This window comes from Calonectris borealis, chromosome 9, assembly GCF_964195595.1.
Source record: "Calonectris borealis chromosome 9, bCalBor7.hap1.2, whole genome shotgun sequence".
NCBI lineage: Eukaryota > Metazoa > Chordata > Aves > Procellariiformes > Procellariidae > Calonectris > Calonectris borealis.
The window spans coordinates 24,593,805-24,611,022 of NC_134320.1; the positions used below are offsets into that span (position 1 = coordinate 24,593,805).

Sequence of the window (17,218 nt, forward strand, 5' to 3'; positions counted from 1 at the left end):
TCCAGCAATTTGCTCTTCATAATCTTTTAAAGTCAGACATGTTGTCTTAACATTTAAGTGTTCGTAACTGATTTCTCTTTGATGCTTTGTTCAGTAGCTCTTGATACAACACAAACTTCTGGTAATGTTATTGAATGCAGAGATCGTAACACCATCACACATTCCAGCTGCACATTTTACTAAATAAAATCCCAAATGCTGTAGTAGTTCAGCCACCTCCCCTACCTTTTTTGAAGACCCTATGGGAGAAGTTACCTACTTGTCATGAGATTGCTTTTTTCCCTAATATATGTCTGATAACAAAACTGGGGATCTTTTAAAAAAAGCAACAAAAATTCTAGTATCAAGAACAGTGAGCTTTTCATGCTCTACTGGCAACAGTTTTTGGCACTTCATCGCATTTAATCACTCTACAGAGTTAAAGCGTAGCCAGCTCTTCTGAGTCTTTCCAGAAATCAAGGTGCTCAGACTAATAAAGTCCTCTCTAGCTATTTAAAGTAGAAACTACGATTTTGTACTGAAAAATGTTGAAACATGTCATATCACCAGGATACAGGTACTATTCCCATACGCGTACCAGCAGCAGACAAAATTTCTAGAGGAAAAATCAGAACGCAAAGCTCTTTTTAGTCCTGTATTCATTGGCTGTGATTACAGGTCTCCACAGTCCATGAAGACAAGGCCAGCGGCTTACCTGTGTGAGTTCTTACATGTGTTTTCAGCTGATTGCACTGGGTGAATGCCTTCCCACAAAGCTGACACACGTATGGTTTCACTCCTTTGTGTATTCTCATGTGTCGACGGAGGCTACTGGCTTCTGAAAAGACTTTTCCGCAGGTGTTGCACACCGGCTTAGCTTTGGAGTACTTCTGGTCAAGTTCTTCCCCTGAACTCTCCAGCTGGTAAGCGTTCTTTTCACTGGCTATGTTAGACATGCAGTGCTCCTTCAGCGCACAGCTTTGCTGAGGCTTTCCCCGTTTCTGTTTTGCTGCAATCGTCTGCACTAGGATATCCTGCGCTGCCAATGTTTCGCTTTCCACCACAGATGCCAGCTGTAGTTCAGAGTTATCACTGCCTTGGGCAGCCTGTTCTGTTATCTGGGTGGCCAGCTTATTTGCATCTAAAAACATTTCAAGGGATGTGTTCTCAGTCACATCATTCTGATATTGTACGGATTTATTCTGTATGCTTTTGGGGGAGCTGAAATTCTTCTTTCGCTTTTTGGTTTGAGGAGATTTCTTTTCTAAAGCTGCTTTCTTTGCCTGTGGTTGAACCAACTCTGCAGAAGCAGCATCTGCTTTCTCCCGATTATTGTAATCTCTGAGAGTCAGAAGGCAAGTCTGCTGATTCATTTCAACGTTTCCAGTAATACTGGACGTCTCTGTAGAAGAGGGATTAGCAATAAAAGCAAAGTCTTCCATCTTGATTTTGCATTTAGTGACCACTTCTTCTACTTTGAGATAGTCGGCAGCCTGGTGAATTTCTTTAACATTCCAGCTGCAAGAAAACAAGACTTGGGTGACAATATTCTGGACAAAGCAAACATTTGTTCCGTCCCACCTGTATCAAATACAGACAGCACAGCTACAGAAAAGTTACGCTGTCAGAAAGTGTAACTTTGAGAACGCATACAGCAAGATCTAACCTCTCAGTGCTGTAGTGCCGTAAGACACTAGTAAGACAATTACCCCCAAACTGATGGCCTATGCCTAGCGGGCTCTGCAGATCCACAGAACTGAGAATTTTATTTTCAGTTACATGCCTTTTGTAGCATTTTAAGTTAAAAGTCCAATTGTAAGGTGGTGAGGCTAGACATGGGCCTGTTGGTCCAAAAAGCTCAGAAATCACAGCACGAAGAGAGAATAAAACGTATAAATTACCATTCTATGATCCTTCTGCCAAAAATCTTAAGTAATTCACAAGAGGCACATTCACCTCAGCGCTTCTGTGAGGCAGGTACTAATCTTGTTTTATAAAACAATTTGCAAACAATTTTAATTCTGTATCAGCTGCACACAGACAACATTAACACCAAGGAAGTCCTCATTTAAACTACTACACTCTATTTTTCAGTTCCTGCAACACAGGCCTTGACGGTTCAGAAAAAATTGATCTGGAAAAGGTGGCAACATGTACCATCAATGCATGTATGGATTTACAGCACTTTAAAGAGAGAATAATGGTAAACAACATCATTCTAACAATCTATTACACAGTAAATGCAATTAAACAATAAGTAACTAGCCACAGTTACTCTCTGTACAGGAATACAATTGGTTTGGCATCCTGTATTATACTAGCACTGAGTTCAAAGTGCACCCTCCTGGTGTCACTCCTGCACCCACCGTCACAGAAGACAACAGAATTCGCAGACAGTTGCAGCAGTCACCTAAAGGGGTAGAGCACAAGATGGCGGGTGCACACGGCCAGACCTGCAGGTGTCATCTTTAGTCAAATAGTTCTCCCCGGGGTGAGAATGGTACTTTCACCTTCCTCTTCCTTCAGAGATCTCAACTGCTCAGAATGAATCCAGAAACTCTCCTGCTGCGGTCCCAGACAGACATCAAGAACGCTGCACAGTTCTGCTCGTACATGATTTGCGAAGCACCGATCGCTAACTTCACCACATAGCTGTGTACACTGCTCTGTTGCTGTTAATGCTTGTAGCTAATTTGAAAAAAACACACCCCGCCCCGGCATCTGCGTACTTAAATTATCGAGTATGAGTTTTCAGATATCAATAGCAACAAAGCTTTTTTAAAATGCATTTGACACCAGACATTGTGAAAGGAGTTAAAATCCTGGCCTACATACTTCTAAGTAGTCACACTTCCCTCATGAAGGATAATCTCTTTCTTTCCCGCAGAATCCTCACTGTACATGAAGCAATACAACGGGCACAAAATCAACACAATAAGGGGGGAAACACGTTTTCTGTGACTCCTTTTGGACACTGCAATATAAGATTTTAAGTAACAGATCATGCAAATTCTAACAAACGTATTTTTTTTAAATCGTGCCTATCCTCATGCATTCCTCAGACTTTAGTCTCTACTGTATATGCAGTTTCCGTGTGTTCTCTGCAAAAATGGACTTCTATAATCCAGCTTCAGAAAGAATACACTTATCCTTCCCTCTCCCGGTAATCATGTCAGATTGTTAATCCCTTCCAATCCAGACAGAAAGACTTGAAGAGTGAAATTATCAATCAGTGAGATATCAGACAACAAACCTTTGTTTTGGCACTCACGTGCCATGCGGTATTTTAAAACATACAAACAGATGATCTTCAACTCGTTAATATGCATCATATCCACTACTATTTGTTCCTCCAGAACTTACTACAAAGAACAAAAAACCGAGCACTGCTGTAACACAAGTTTATTACCCTATTTTCTTTCCCCCTTTAATAGCGTATGTTACCTGTCAAGGTTTAAGTTTCCCGTATAAATAAATTCCAGGAGTTTTTGGAATCCATCAGCTTTCACTTGAGTCTGATCCAAAACAACATTATTGTCAGACGCGTCTCTGTAAAACGCACCGAAGTACTCGCTGAAAGAGGCAAGCACATTTCTGTGTGCTTTGAACTGGAATTCACCAATAACAACGGTGCAGTCACAAAGAAAGCCGGCTTCTCGCTGCTTGTTCAGTCTCTCTAAAAGGTGCTCACAGTGATGGGAATACTGCATTTTGATAACGAGCTGCAGCCTCTTTGTTCTGATCTGGGAAAGCAAAAAAATCGATTTACATGCAAGATTTAACTTTGGTTTCCCTCCTAACAGAGTAAGTTAATGCTTACAAAAGACTCAGTGTTCGAATCCTGCAGGATAGTTTGTGTAGGAGCGCTTTTGTACGACGTATAGCGAGATGGGTGGATCCTTCTTAACTTGGGGAGCTGCTAATTTTAGAGACAGAACGAGGGGGAGAGGGCACGGACGTGTATACTCCCCCACCCGGATCAGAGGATTAGCTCGTCTAAGCTTACAAGCTGTCATGTCAAAACTGGGCTCCGAGGAGCACTTTGCAAAAACGAGCCACCCGAGGCTCGGACCGAACCGCGCTCACACGGCGGGGGCAGCCGCTCCTCGGGGCTCAGTCCCGCTCCCCGCCGCAGGGACCGGGGACGAGCAGACCCCGGGTGCGGGGAGTCCCGAGCCGTCACCGCGGCCCAGGGGGAAGGGCCGCCTCGGCGCCAAGGGAGCAGACAGCATGCCGGCGGGTCACAACAGTCGTGCCCCCCCGGCCCGGCCTCGCCGCGGGACGGGACGGAGCCCGCAGCGCCCTCCCCCGCCGCGGCCCTCGCCCGGGCCCGGCCCCGGCCCCGCCACTCCCGTGTCCCCCGCGGCCGGACCCGCCTGACCGGGCGCGGTCCGTGCCCCCGGCGCTGCCCGCCCCGCGGACCGCTGCGGCGCCGCCCCCGGGCCGGCAGGAGGGCGGCGGCGGCGCCCCACGCACCTGCGGAGGGGAAGGGAAGGGGCGCCTTCGCCTCAGGCCGCCATGTTCTGATGACGCCGCGCGCGCCGCTTCCGGGATGTGACTTCCGGTGTCCCGCTCGGGTCTGGGGGGCACTGGCGGCAGAGCGGGAAACGGGGACGGGGCCAGGACCCGCCCCGCAGGGGGGAACGGGCAGGGCTGGGCTGCGAACGGCTTCCCGGGTAGCTCGGGGAGGCACGGCCTACAATTCCCACCATGCAGCGCGCCGCGGCAGGGCCCGCCGTTAGCGTGGCGAGGAGCCGTGCGTGCCGGGAGATGTAGTCGCGCTCGGCGGGACGGAGCGCTGCTGGCCGGGCCCCGCGCCCGGAGCGGAGCCGGCGGGACGCGGTACCCGACAGCCGTGACGCCAGGGGCGGGCGGGAGCGAAGATCCTCGCCCTGCACCCTGGAGTGGTAAACAAAACGGGTTTCACGCGCTGGTTGATGCAGCAGCGCTGCCGAGTCTCGCCGTGCCTGCGCTTCCAGTTAAAAAGCGCTCCGGCTCGCGGCGGTCGGTGCCGCTCGCTTTCCAGAACATCAGGAGGAAGAAAAGAGCCGCCCGGCGCGTGTTTCCGCCCGGTTTCGAACCGGGGACCTTTCGCGTGTTAGGCGAACGTGATAACCACTACACTACGGAAACGCCGCTTGTGGGCGTCCTCCCAGAGGCCCTGGTAATGGCGTCCCGCCCCTCCCCCCCCCCCCCCCCCGCGGCGACCTCCTTGCCTCAGCCCTGCGTCACACCGGTGCCCAAAGCACCGGGCTCACCCGAGGACCTGCGTCCCCACGGAGCCACGGCCTGCCCGTGCTGGCAGCTCCCCCGGGGCGGCCCGCAGCCTTCCTCCGCCAAGGGCCTCCTCCGCTCCCCACCGCAGCGCCGGCGGGTCACCCCCACGCTGCGGGGTGCTCCAGGGATGTCACCTGTTGCCCCTTCCCACGCACACCGGGAATAACAGCACTGGCCTGAACGAGAAATGTTAAGATCGTGATCTTCCCTAGAATACTCTAATTGATTTTCAACATACCTGTCGATAAAAAGCCATACCTTCGGTTAATATTTCACACCAAGCGCCGTTCTGAAACGCTGTTGCTTACAACGCCAAATCTACCTCCTGCTGTGGCTACAGAGGGTAGAAGGACTACTTTGTTGGGAATGAAGCACAGACGAGGAGAAAGGTACCAACAAAAGGAGCTGAAAAGCCCAGGGAAATGAGAGGAGCAGAGTACGACAGAGATCTTTGCCCGCTGGCACCCACAAACGCAGGTGGGATGAGCAGGACAGCGCAGGCAGGGCTGCCAAGGAGAGATGTAAAGCGCTGCGGTTCCTGCAGGAACAAAGCAGGGCGGTTTCAGTGTGTGTTTATCAGAAATGGGAATGAGAGCCCCAGCCAGAAAGGGACGGTTTGGCACTTGCCTTGCAGGGCAGGACCGTGTAAAGCAGCCAGCGTGAGCAGGCTGGGAGCTGGGAGCTGAACACAGAGCGCGTTACATCAGGCAGCGTCTCCTCTGCAGGCCTCTCGCTACAGCTGGAGCTTGGAAAATGGGGAAGTGACTAATCCTCCTGGATTTTCTAGTACACCTGGCACTGAAATGCCTGATCTTGGAAGGAGATACAGAAGGGAACTTAGCGTTGCCATCCTTTGCAAAGGGAAACACAAGCCAAACCCCAACAGGTGGGAGGAGGAGTAAGAAAAGCCAAGAGAAATGAAATAGGAAAGGCTCCAGAAGAAAGCAGCGACAAGGAAGGGAAAAGAGAAACAGAAGAAAGTTGGAAGCAAGCAGCGACAATATTCTGTTGAGTTTGGCAGCGGCAGCTGCAAGATTTCTTAACACTACTGCTGTCATCATGCAGAGGTTTCTAATAGCTGCGAGGATGACTCTGTAAGAGGTGCCACAAAAGAGCACTTGGGAAAAATGAGCATCCTTACGAGCTCTTCTCATGCTTGCAACATCTCTCAGGTCCACGTGGAAAAACACCTGTGGGAATGCACTTATGCTCTTATTGGTACAGCATGATCACAAGATCGTTGTGCACAACTGTAGCACCCAGCTTGAAAAGGCTGACATTGCAGCCACACCTCTGCCCAATCGCATATTGCCCCGATATTAGTAACACCCATTTTCTTCCTGCAAGGTCTTCAGCAGTCCCCGAGGATTACATTTTAATAATTGTAAATAAACTAATAAAACACAAAATACAAATTAACTAATGAATATGTATTATTACCGATATAATAATATTTTCACAGCTTGACAACCACAGTTAAAGAAGGAAGGTCCTGTTTAGGTAACGTGCTATAACCTTCTCCGAGGAGCTGCTGAAGTTGCCTGGCCTGTGAAAGGGCCAGGTATCTCTCCGGTATTTTTTCAAAACAACACACATAATTTAAACGTATGTGAAGAGCTTTTTCCTAATGTCCTTTATTTGGGACATCCCCAAACAGACTACCTTGACCAAGGGGAGATGCTGGTGTTACCAGCAAAAGAGTACTTGTCCAGTGCCACTGTATTTTGTCTGATTCCTGGAGGTACCCAAAAGAGCGTGGGATTGTCACATCCTGGGGAGACAGGGAGGCTGTGGGGAAGAATGTCTATGACAATGACGTGAAGATGAAAAGTAGTGAATAGACAGTGATTCTGACTGAGGCACCGCTTAACCCACTGGTTAACTGAGAAAAAATGGCAGAGTTCTTCCCTGAGCACGCTGACGTACCAGCTCTGTGTCTATCCAGGCTGTGCTCACACTCTGTGCTTCAGGTCTCAGCTCAGCCTGTGTGATGGACTCTGGTTACGGTGTCACCCACAGCGTACCGATCCTTGAAGGCTACTGCTTGCCCCGTGGTATTCTCCAGGTTGACCTGGACAGCTGTGATCTTACAGAGCACCTAACATGGATTCTGAAAGAAAGCGGCACTTCACAAGTCACCACAGCTGAGGAGCTGCTTGTACAAGGCATAAAAGAAAAATTATGTTATGTGTGCCTGAGCCTTGAGGAAGAGATGACTAAGAATCATAGTGAAGTGGAAAAAACTTACCACCTTCCTGATGGCCATGAAATTATGGTTCAGAATCAAAGGTTTCGTTGTCCTGAAACCCTCTTTAACCCTCCTACTGTTGGCATAGAGTCACCAGGGATTGGACAAGCTCTGCTCCAATTCTGTCATGAACGAATCATCGTCATGATGTTGGCATAAGGAATGCCTTCCATTCCAGTCCTTTCTGGTGGTTTCAGCCTCTTCCCTGGAATTAAGCTGAATGCTTAAACAAGGAGATAGTCTGCATGGTCCCAGGTGGTGTTAAGGTGGAAGTCAGTGCTCCTCCTAATAGGAAGTTTTCAGTTTGGACAGAAGGCTCCTCGCTTCTCTGAGTGCCTTCCAGACGATGAAGATTACCATGATGGAGTGCAGGGAGGCTGAGCCTAACATGGTGCACAGAAAATGTTTCTAAAGTACATGTGATTTTATAACAGATTTTACTTAAGTCTTCATGGAAAAGAACCTGAGATTACAGCTACCTGGAAGCTAGTGTCTATGGGGAAGTCTGTGTCCGTAGCGTGCCTTTTGAAAGTCCAATAAAAATTATAACATCTGGCACAGTTACTTCCTTTTTAGTCCACAAATACATCTTTCTGAATAGGTGTAAAATATGTTTTTAAAGAGGTTCTTTACTAGAACAATGCTGTACAATATATGTACAACTGAAGTTAGAAAGACCAACAGCTCTATGCTATTGCTTCATACTCCATTGTACCTGCAAAACTGCACAGCCTTGAAATGCCTTGCCTTTCCGTGGAAATCTCAGGGCCAAAAAGCAAACACACAAAAACCCTTTTGCAGAACATGACGCAGCAGAGGTGAGGCAGCCGACGTCCGAGGCGAGCGCTCCAGGGAGCAGGTACCGCGCACAAAGAGAGATCATGGAAAAAATAAACACACCCTTCCAAGAGAGCACACGGTGCTGGTGCCTCCCCGCTTCGGGGGAACGGGGGGAGTTTCTGGGCCTAGTTCCTCACCCAGGGGTCCTCGGCTGAGACGGGCAGGGCCCGAACGTGGGCCTGGGCCCTAAGTCCAGCTCCCAGGCCCCAAGTCCCGGGCCTAAACCCCAGGCACCAGCACCCAAATTCCGCCTCCAAGCCCCGGGCCCGGCTCCGGGTCTCAGATCCAGGCCCAGGCCGAGGCCCCACGTCCCGGCTCTGGGTCTCAGATCCAGGCCCAGGCCGAGGCCTCACGTCCCGGTCCCGGCCCCGGCCCCGGCCCCGGCCCCGGCCCCGGCTGCAGCCCCCGGCCCCAGGGAAGGGGCGGGGGGCGGAGAGGGGAGGGCACGGCCAGGCGCGCGCCCGGGAGCACGTGGTGCGACCGGCGGACGAATGGCCCGAGCGTTCCAAACTCCCGCCACTCTCTCTCTCCCGCCCCCTCGCTCTGCCGCAGCCAATGGTGGCGGAGGAGGGTACCCTTCCGACCAATGGAGGCGCGGCGGGCGTGGCCGCGGAGGCTTTAAGAAGCCCCGCGGGGGCGCCCCCACGTCGCGTGGCGGGTGGGGAGGCCCTGATGTGACTAACCCTAATGGCTGCTGCCGCGCTCCCCGCGCCCGTCCGCTGTTTTACTCGCTGACTTTCAGCGGACGAGGGGAGTAGCCCGGGGGGGGCGGGGGAGGGAAGGGAGCGGCGGTGGGGGGAAGGGGATCCGCCATCCAAAAAAACGTCAGCGAGGGGGCTCCTCACCCCGGCCCGCCCTGGGGTCCCTGTCCCCCGACGCAGCCGGGGGCTCGCCGCGGAGGTTCCCGCCGCCGCACCGTCCGGAGGCCGCGGTCGGCCGGCTCCTGCCACTGCCGCCGCGAAGAGTTCGTCTCTGTCAGCCTCGGCGGCGGCCGGGAGCGGAGGGGCGCGCCCCCGCGCCGGGGGGCCCCAGCAGAGCAAAACGGGAGCGGCGCCCCCGGGCCAACCGCCGCGCTTCCCTCAGCCGTGGGGCGCGCGGCCGGCGCCGCTCCGACACGCGCGGCGGCTCCCCGCGGGCTCGCGCTTCCCGCCCATGGGGGCTCGCGGGGGGCAGCGCGCGACCCTCTCCCCCTCGCGCCCGGCCGTTAGGGTTAGGGCCGCCCCCCGCCGTGAGGCGGCCCGGCCCCGCTGAGGCGGGCGGGGGTCGGGGTCCAGGCGGCCCCGGCGCGCTGGGTCCGCCGGGGTCTGCTCTGCTGGGCCGGCCGGGGAGAGGGGACCCCGGGGGCAAACGGAGCCCACCGGAGGCCCCAAAATGTCAGTCCCCGCCGAGATTTGTTTTGTGCCCCCTCCCTGCCAGCGGACGGGCGGTGGGAGGGCTGGGCTCACCGCCGCCGGTGTGATCTTATCTGGGAGAGCCCTGCGGTGATGGAAACTTAGAAATGTTGAATTTTACTCATCGAGCTTAAGAAATGTTGAATTTTACTCATCGATTTTAGAAGCACGGAGCTGAAGTTGAAAACACATGCAAGCCTCCGAGTATGGGGAGCTGGCGACAAATATTTTGCTGAGGTGTGGAAGAACAGATTGTGAGGGGGAAAGTGTCAGGGCTTGTCCCCAGCCATTCCTCTGTGTGCGGAGGCTTTGGCCCCGCCATGCAGCAAACCTACCTGTTGCATGCCAAGCCACGGCACCGTCTCCCTGAAGGAGTAGTGCAGAGAGCACATCCTGTGCCGCCCACCATCATGGAAACAAGCTGTTCAGTTGCCTCTGCTGGTACTTCTTACCATAGGCCAAAGCACCTTACCGTAGCACCTTTTCTGTGCTTCTGTAGCCAGTATCAACCACTTATAGAAAATTTACCAGAAGTGTAGGCACACGTGCATGCCGCGTGCAATGGAAGCCAAGCGTGCACTGCTGCCCCACTACAGGTCTCGCCTCAGCGGGGAACAGACATGGCCCTAGAAACTGGGCTTGGGCATGACTCAATGCTCTCATTTTACCAACCCTTCAATAATTTCCTGAGCGTTTGACCAGTGCCATCTTGTGGCCTTCTTTTTCTTCTTTGCACAGAGGGTGGGAGTGAACTTGGGTACTTAATTTTTTTAATTCCGTTTGAAGGAAACCTTCTGTTGTCAGCATAAGCGGAAATGGCAGAGTCAGACATCACACACTTGAAGACATATAGGTCCTTTCCGGTAGTGGAATCTGAAGGTTGCTTAATAAACCCAAAACTCGTGCTGGCTCTGCCACTGGTCATGTTCTTTCTTGCTTCAGAGTAACTTATGTGTTTTCGTTGCTTTATCTTGTTTCTGAGCAACAGCTTTCACTTAGCATCAAATACTTCATTTCTGACTTGCAACTAAACATGCAAAGCAAGATATTTCATGTGCTTAGCACGTTATTTTTTCAAATGAAACTCTCCTTGTCTTACAAGTGTCTTGTTTCCCTGAGACAAGTCTTGTTTCCTAAATGTATCGGTTTTTGTGGTATTTACAATGATTTTTTTTTCGCTGTCACTTCTGAAAGAGGTGAAAAGCTTAAACTGCCAAGTTTCTGTATGCATGAAAAAGTGTATGCTCTGCAGATTCATGCGTCAGAGAAAAAATGTTTAGAAACTGAGAACTTGGTCTACTTTTGTTTCTATTTATTTATGGTAGCAAGGAAAACTTTGTGCAATATGGTATTGTTGAGGAGGCTACAATAAATGTAGCTGTTGCTGCAACTTGCTACTGTTTCTGAAGAGCCTGCAGCTGCCTTCCTGGCCCCGATGAAACAGTCCAAAAAAGGTGCTACTGTGGCTTTTTAGGAATCAAAACAGAAGCTCTCAGCAATTTCTCCCCTGAAGAGTTTACAATAATTTGCAAGTGGCAGCCGCCTCGGTGTGTGGAAGAAATCGCATTTGATGGCTCTCCTCTAAGCAGACCTTAACTGGCAGTGAGTAGTAGTTACCTGCGAGAGTCAGCAGGTCAGGGAAGCAGGTCCACCTCAGCGCCATGCTTGAATCACTTGGCATTAAGTGGATTTTCTTCCCCGCAGAGCATAAGTGCTCTTGTTAATATGTCCAGATTTGTTTGTTTTTAAAAATCTAATGGTTTGTTTGAAGCTTGTGTGCACCCGGAAGTTTACCATCAATGCTAGCTGTGACACAAAGTGATAACAGAGGGAGGTGATGGCGTTTGGGAGAAGAGGAGCACTTGTGCTCAATAAAATGAAGCGCGTTATTGAGGTTCGTACTCTGGGCTGCCACTCAGATGGTTTGGGAATTTGGATTGTGTGTCCTGGGTGACTTGTTATCGAGTGTCAGATGCTCAGAAATTAACACTAAGTCGTCAGGAGGTTCTCTAACAAATGTTTAGGTGATGAACTTTGAAGGATGTCTTGCTCGCATCTGCTTGGGGTGGACGTTTTCACTGTTTGAGATCAGTCACACGACATTTGTTGTGTCAGGTTGGGTACATGGAAGGTGCTTTTGCCAAAGCACTGTCGATCACCCTAGCAGTACAAAATGGCTTCTCTGTACTCTACTAATATGTGCATGGGGTTGCCTTCCTTTTGCACGGCCATCTTTCTAGTGCGCTATTTCTAAATACCCTAGAGTTTTCTGTCCCTTTGGGACTGTGGGGAATTGCTCCGTTTCTGTGGAGAACCTAGAAAAAAAATCAGCACAATGTGGATGAAATCCCTTGGGAGATCCCATAGGACTGACGGGATAGCAGGAGGTGTAATATTACAGTGCTTGTACAAATAGCCCTTTTCTGAGGGTGCATTTCAAGAACTGACAGATTTGGGGACTGTGGGGGGGTGAGCGTACCTCCCCCATTACCACATTTTCAAGTACACATGTCTAAGTATGAGATCTCAATTGTGGCTTTTTCTGCTGGTGGCGTTGCGTGTGTGGCACGCAGGGGTCTTGAGCTGTATTCCACTCCTGGCTCTACCTTGGACTCTGCCTTCAGTCACCTCTCAACATTGTTACCCTTCCTGATCTCAACAAGAACGCTTTCCCACTCTCTGAAGAACTTGCTCTATATGAAAGCAGCAGTATTTTATCTTACATTTGTTTCATTAAGCTGTTTCCAGTTTACATTTTAGCTTTCTTGCATTAATTTAAAATAAACCATGATTGTTTGGGTTGTATATGATGTACCAGTGCACAACAAACCAAAACAAGGAAGATTTAAATCAGTTCAAGAGGTTTATATGCAAAGATGGACAAACTTAAGTAAATTAGCATAGATTCACATGATGGTATGACTTTGTGTGTAAATTTAAAGTACACTTTGCTATGTACTTGAAAGGACCAACAGAAAAGCTGGAGTTTTTTCACTTACTGAAAATTCTGCTAAATATTGCCAGAAGTTGTTCACAGAGGTGGCAGTGCATGCAGGCTTTGTAAGAACAGTGCAAGTAGAGTTAACGTTGAACTGCGCTATTGAGTCTAACAAAACAGTTCAAGTTGACCTTGCTTATGAGACAACAAAAAGTGTCTTAAGGAGAAATAATAATTATCAAAGAGTAAAGAATGGTTTAATTCAAAGGCTGTTTAACCTCCGACAGGTCTGGCAAACATTAATAGAACCCTACCCTAATTCTGCTTGTAGATTGCCTCAACAAGGGATACTTTCAGAATGTGGTTGGATGTCGTATCTAAGAATATTTATCAGCAAAGGGAATGGAAGAAGCATACATCTCAATCATTTTTGAATAAGTAATTAATAGTAAAGTGAAGTTATGCAATATCAAATCTTTGTAAATGCTGACAATACAGACTAAATATGGTTTAAATGTATAATAGCTTTCCGTGTGCCTTTCTTTGCCCAGTTCTTTGTATTCAGCTTAACACACCCAAGTGGCGAAGTTGTTTTATCCAAAAGAAGCTTGGAAAAATCAACCCCAGGCAATGCTAAACCTCTGACACAAGAGCCTGGGAGAACAGCTCTGGGTCTTTGTCCTGTGCTCGGTGGCTTTGACCTGCTTGATGGGTCAGATCAGGTCCGTCTTCAAGCAGGAGTTCTGTATTGCACTGCCTTTGCATAGAAAGCTGGGGGATGGCTTTTACTTTCTGCTTTTATAGTTTTCGGTTTGCAGAGGCATGATCGTAACTTGGGCCTAACAGTATCTTAAAATTAAGCTTTATTAGTTAATCTTTTAATTTGTGTGTATGCAACTCTAGGCGCAGCCATTGGGGGAGTCTTACAAACCCTCAAATCCGTACAAAAAGAACAGTTGTTGATATTTAGACTCACATATAGTTCCCAGTTATATCAGACCTAAAAATTATAATGGTTTAGGAGTAGAAGAGACTTTTTTCTACCTCTCTTTGGTCAGCTGAATATTGTATTTCAAAGATTTCAATAGGGTAAGCTGCTCACCTATGGTTGGTGAAGTCTGTTTTCTACATCTTATCTGTGCTATGAAGGTCTGTTGAATGTGCTCTTGCTGTTGATCATATTTTTTCCAACGGTAGATGGCAATAGCCATTCATTTGTAACACATAAGAGTAGAACTCAGTGCATTACAGAATTTAATGTGCAAGTAGGATCATTCCTGGTTAGGAATTTAAGTGAAACTATTTGTAAAAACTTTTCCTTTTTTCAAGTACAGGTAAACTGCCATTAAATAGAAACCTTGGCTATTTAAATATTTTTTTTTAATAGAACACAGGTTAAAGCAAAAATTTTGAAAGATGTTATTTAATCTTCATAGGAAGGTACTATAATGAATTGTCATACCTATGTAAAAAGGTATTTAAAAATGCATTTTTCAATGTACATTCTAGATGTACTTAAGTGATTAAGAAATGTTGGTTAACACTAGATTTTTATTCCCTTTCAAGTTTGCTTAAAATGGTAGTAATTTTCAGTTCATGTTTGGTTGAGAAACTAATTAAAAAATATCTTTACACAAATTAAAGAATTTTATTTCCTGTCTATAAAGTTTAGGATTCACTTGACAAATTAGTTTGACACCTTGACCACATTGAAAATAGTGTCAGAGATCAGCAGTTGCAGATCTTCGATTTTACTTTTGCCTCTAAAAAATGCACTGTATAATTTGAAACTAGATGTGCAAATGTTAGCCTTTCTAGTATACAGCAATATGTTGTAGGATAAAGTGCTTTCCACATTTATCGTTTGTTTGTGGATATATACTTTGTTTTCCAAAAGCAAATGTGGGAGTTATGTGAGTGGGGAAGGTAATCATCTATAACAAAGTTATAACCGAGTCACAAGACTTTTGGGAATTTTACAGCTGCAAACCAAAGTTCTCATGCATTATCATAGCATTCTGTTTTGCAACGATAACGAGTTTAAAGGCTAGCATTTCTCTGTTTTTATTGAAAAGAGAGTCAGACTTTTGGACATTAATGATGGAATATTGGCAGCTATGATAATTTCATAGAAAACATTTTAGTGCTGCAATTAGTATTTTAATAAGGTTGTTTCTTACTACTGTCTTGGTATTATCTGAATTGTACAGTTGGATGCTTCACTGTGCTCTGTGGGGGACAAAATAAGGCAGGAAGGATAGAAACCAACTGAAATGAAGTGACGAAGGGGGTTTGGTTCCAAGACTGCTACTGGCTCCAGATGTGCCCTTCTAAGCTTCTTAGATGCTTCATCTATAAGATGGTGATAACGATTCTGACCTTTTGAAGCTATGGAGGAGAAGTGCTAAGCAGTACTATCCTCTTCTCCTGTTGCCCAGGGCAATAGACCCATAGAGCTGTATTGTTTCCGAGAGGCCAGGCTCTTCATGCATAAAACTGTCTTCTAGGTCGCAAACTTTCAGGATCAGGAAAATTTACCAAGTCTGCGTGCTTAAACCTTTTCTCTCCAGTTCAGCCTCTGAGCCTCCTAAAGAGCAGAATTCCATCACTTCTTTCATCACTCTAATATTCCTTTAAACAACTGTATCATGGGATCTATTGTACTTAGCTGTAGTATGTCTACCGTACAGTCCATGTTTTTCATCACAGGAAGCAGCTTGAACTGCTTATAACACATGGAGTATACATTTGTCTTGTTTTAGAACAGCTTTATATCGTTCAGCTGGCTTTACAGCCTCTTCTGTGTCTAAAGATAAGTATGTTTAAGTATAATCCTGAAGTTTTTATCTTCTGCATCATTAGCCTGCACTTTAGTTACCATTTCATATTACGCTTCTCCAGGCAGCTTTGAACAACCTTAGCTTGACAATTAAGGGAGTGAACTGGCAAAACTGCTAATTTCTCTCCCTTTCCTTTCACTCTTATCTCATATTCTCCAAAGTACACGTCTTTATCTACATGTTGCCAAGAAGGTGTTCAGTTAATAACTCAGACAAGTCAGAGCTGATAGGATCTTTTCATGTATTAACTTAACTCTTCCTTTCAAACAGAGTGCCAGAAAATCACTGTTTTCATGTTTTCTCTATTTATTCTGGCTGGATTTTTTTATTGAAGTTGCATGCTGTAGTCCTTTGATTCTGCTCCCAAGAAATTATCGGGGATTACAGAAGTGGCCTTACAGGTAACGGGGGTTCTCACTGATGTGTTGAATAGCAGTTTTCTTCTGTATGAATGTTGATTTTAGATTGTTTTTATTTATAGCAAAAAAGTAAAGCCGCATACTTGGCCATGCAGGATATAGAAATATTAGGTATTTTGTTACTTGGTTTCTTGTGTTTGTTTGTTTTTTTTCCTGACAACAAGAATGATGCAACACAGCTGATGAATACAACAAAACTAATTTTCAGTGGAGACAATCACAAGACTTGTTCAAAGGCAGAGGTTTATTGGTCTGTACGTGCTAGCCATTTAGCAGTTACAGACAGCAGTGTTTAAAAGCTCCCTATTCCTTCATTAGACATGAATGACAATATGTTTAGTTTCCATCTGTGTTGGTCTTGCAGCAGGTTTAAACTTGCAATAAGAGCTAAGATGAATTGATATTATAAAAAATCTTCTTGACTCTTGTCTACAGTTTAAATGCAGCTGGTCCCGAGAAGAATCTACATCACTGTAAATGTGAGCTGGGAGATAGAGAAAAACCATAGTCACTCTTGGCTAGAACTGGAGATGAGGACACCCATCTCCACAGAATGGCAGGTCATTTAGTGACCATGAAACAAATGAATTTCACTGAGAAAATAGGTAACCAACAAACTAAAGCATGAAGTTCATTACTGAAAAAAATCTTTAAAACCCATCTCCGGGAGCCATTTTTTTTTATTGGAGGTGAAGATAATGATTTTTTATTGGTGTTTTTAATACCAACATATTACTGATGAAGTATTTTACAAATTTCTATTCCTATGGCTTAGAAATCAGTGTTCTAATTGCTTTCAGAGGGAGTAGCAACCATGAATTTGAAACTATGAAAATGGATGGCAAATATTGGTAAATGACAAGTGGAGTCGTGTTCCTGATTTTCCTTATGAAAACACATGAACCTTTCAGTGAACACTTTGTCTGAAATAAACTTATAGAATGTAAAGGTAATGATGTTATCTAGTACAGAAATTATTATGAAGTACAGAAAAAAATTACCCATTAATCAGCTTTTCAAAAGCATCCGTTTTTCTACCAAGTTGATTTTTCATTCTCCAATCAGAGGACTTTCCATACTGATTTTTCCTTTGGGAATGCCATTTTTAATGTAGCAAACTTGTATCACCAGGACAAAAAGTTGGTTTACATTCAGTGAGGATCATAAACAGATGTAGACTAATAGTTAAATTGCTGATTCTGTGATTAATATTGACCATTGTTTTAGTTGTCAATCTATTTCATGGAAATCTTGTGAGTATAAAGTCCAAGTTTAATAAGCTCAGG

The 17,218-nt window shown here is 46.8% G+C and overlaps 2 protein-coding genes and 1 non-coding gene across 6 annotated transcripts in view; 1 reads left to right on the forward strand and 2 right to left on the reverse strand.

Annotated features, from left to right (window-relative positions):
- Positions 1–4,672, reverse strand: part of MYNN (myoneurin) — a 13,401-nt gene extending 8,729 nt beyond the window's left edge. Inside the window, exons 1-3 of one of the 4 annotated variants that reach the window (XM_075157421.1) lie at positions 4,456–4,672; positions 3,424–3,722; positions 695–1,497 (exon numbers count right to left, since the gene is read on the reverse strand). In XM_075157421.1, the coding sequence (XP_075013522.1) occupies positions 695–1,497; positions 3,424–3,689 (1,069 nt within the window). In that variant the 5' untranslated portion in view covers positions 3,690–3,722; positions 4,456–4,672. Of the gene's footprint in view, positions 1–694; positions 1,498–1,880; positions 3,723–3,799; positions 4,171–4,455 lie in introns of those variants that run through there. The other 3 variants (XM_075157422.1, XM_075157424.1, XM_075157423.1) reach the window with 3 other exon arrangements.
- A 367-nt stretch (positions 4,673–5,039) lies between these two features.
- TRNAV-AAC (transfer RNA valine (anticodon AAC)) lies at positions 5,040–5,112 on the reverse strand. Its single transcript has one exon. It is a non-coding gene; the product is annotated as a tRNA-Val (tRNA).
- Positions 5,113–6,383: 1,271 nt separating this feature from the next.
- ACTRT3 (actin related protein T3) lies at positions 6,384–7,897 on the forward strand. The gene is given in 4 exon segments (XM_075157704.1): positions 6,384–6,474; positions 7,102–7,185; positions 7,188–7,717; positions 7,720–7,897. Coding segments are annotated over 4 exon segments (822 nt in total). The 3' UTR covers positions 7,837–7,897.
- Positions 7,898–17,218: the final 9,321 nt, after the last annotated feature.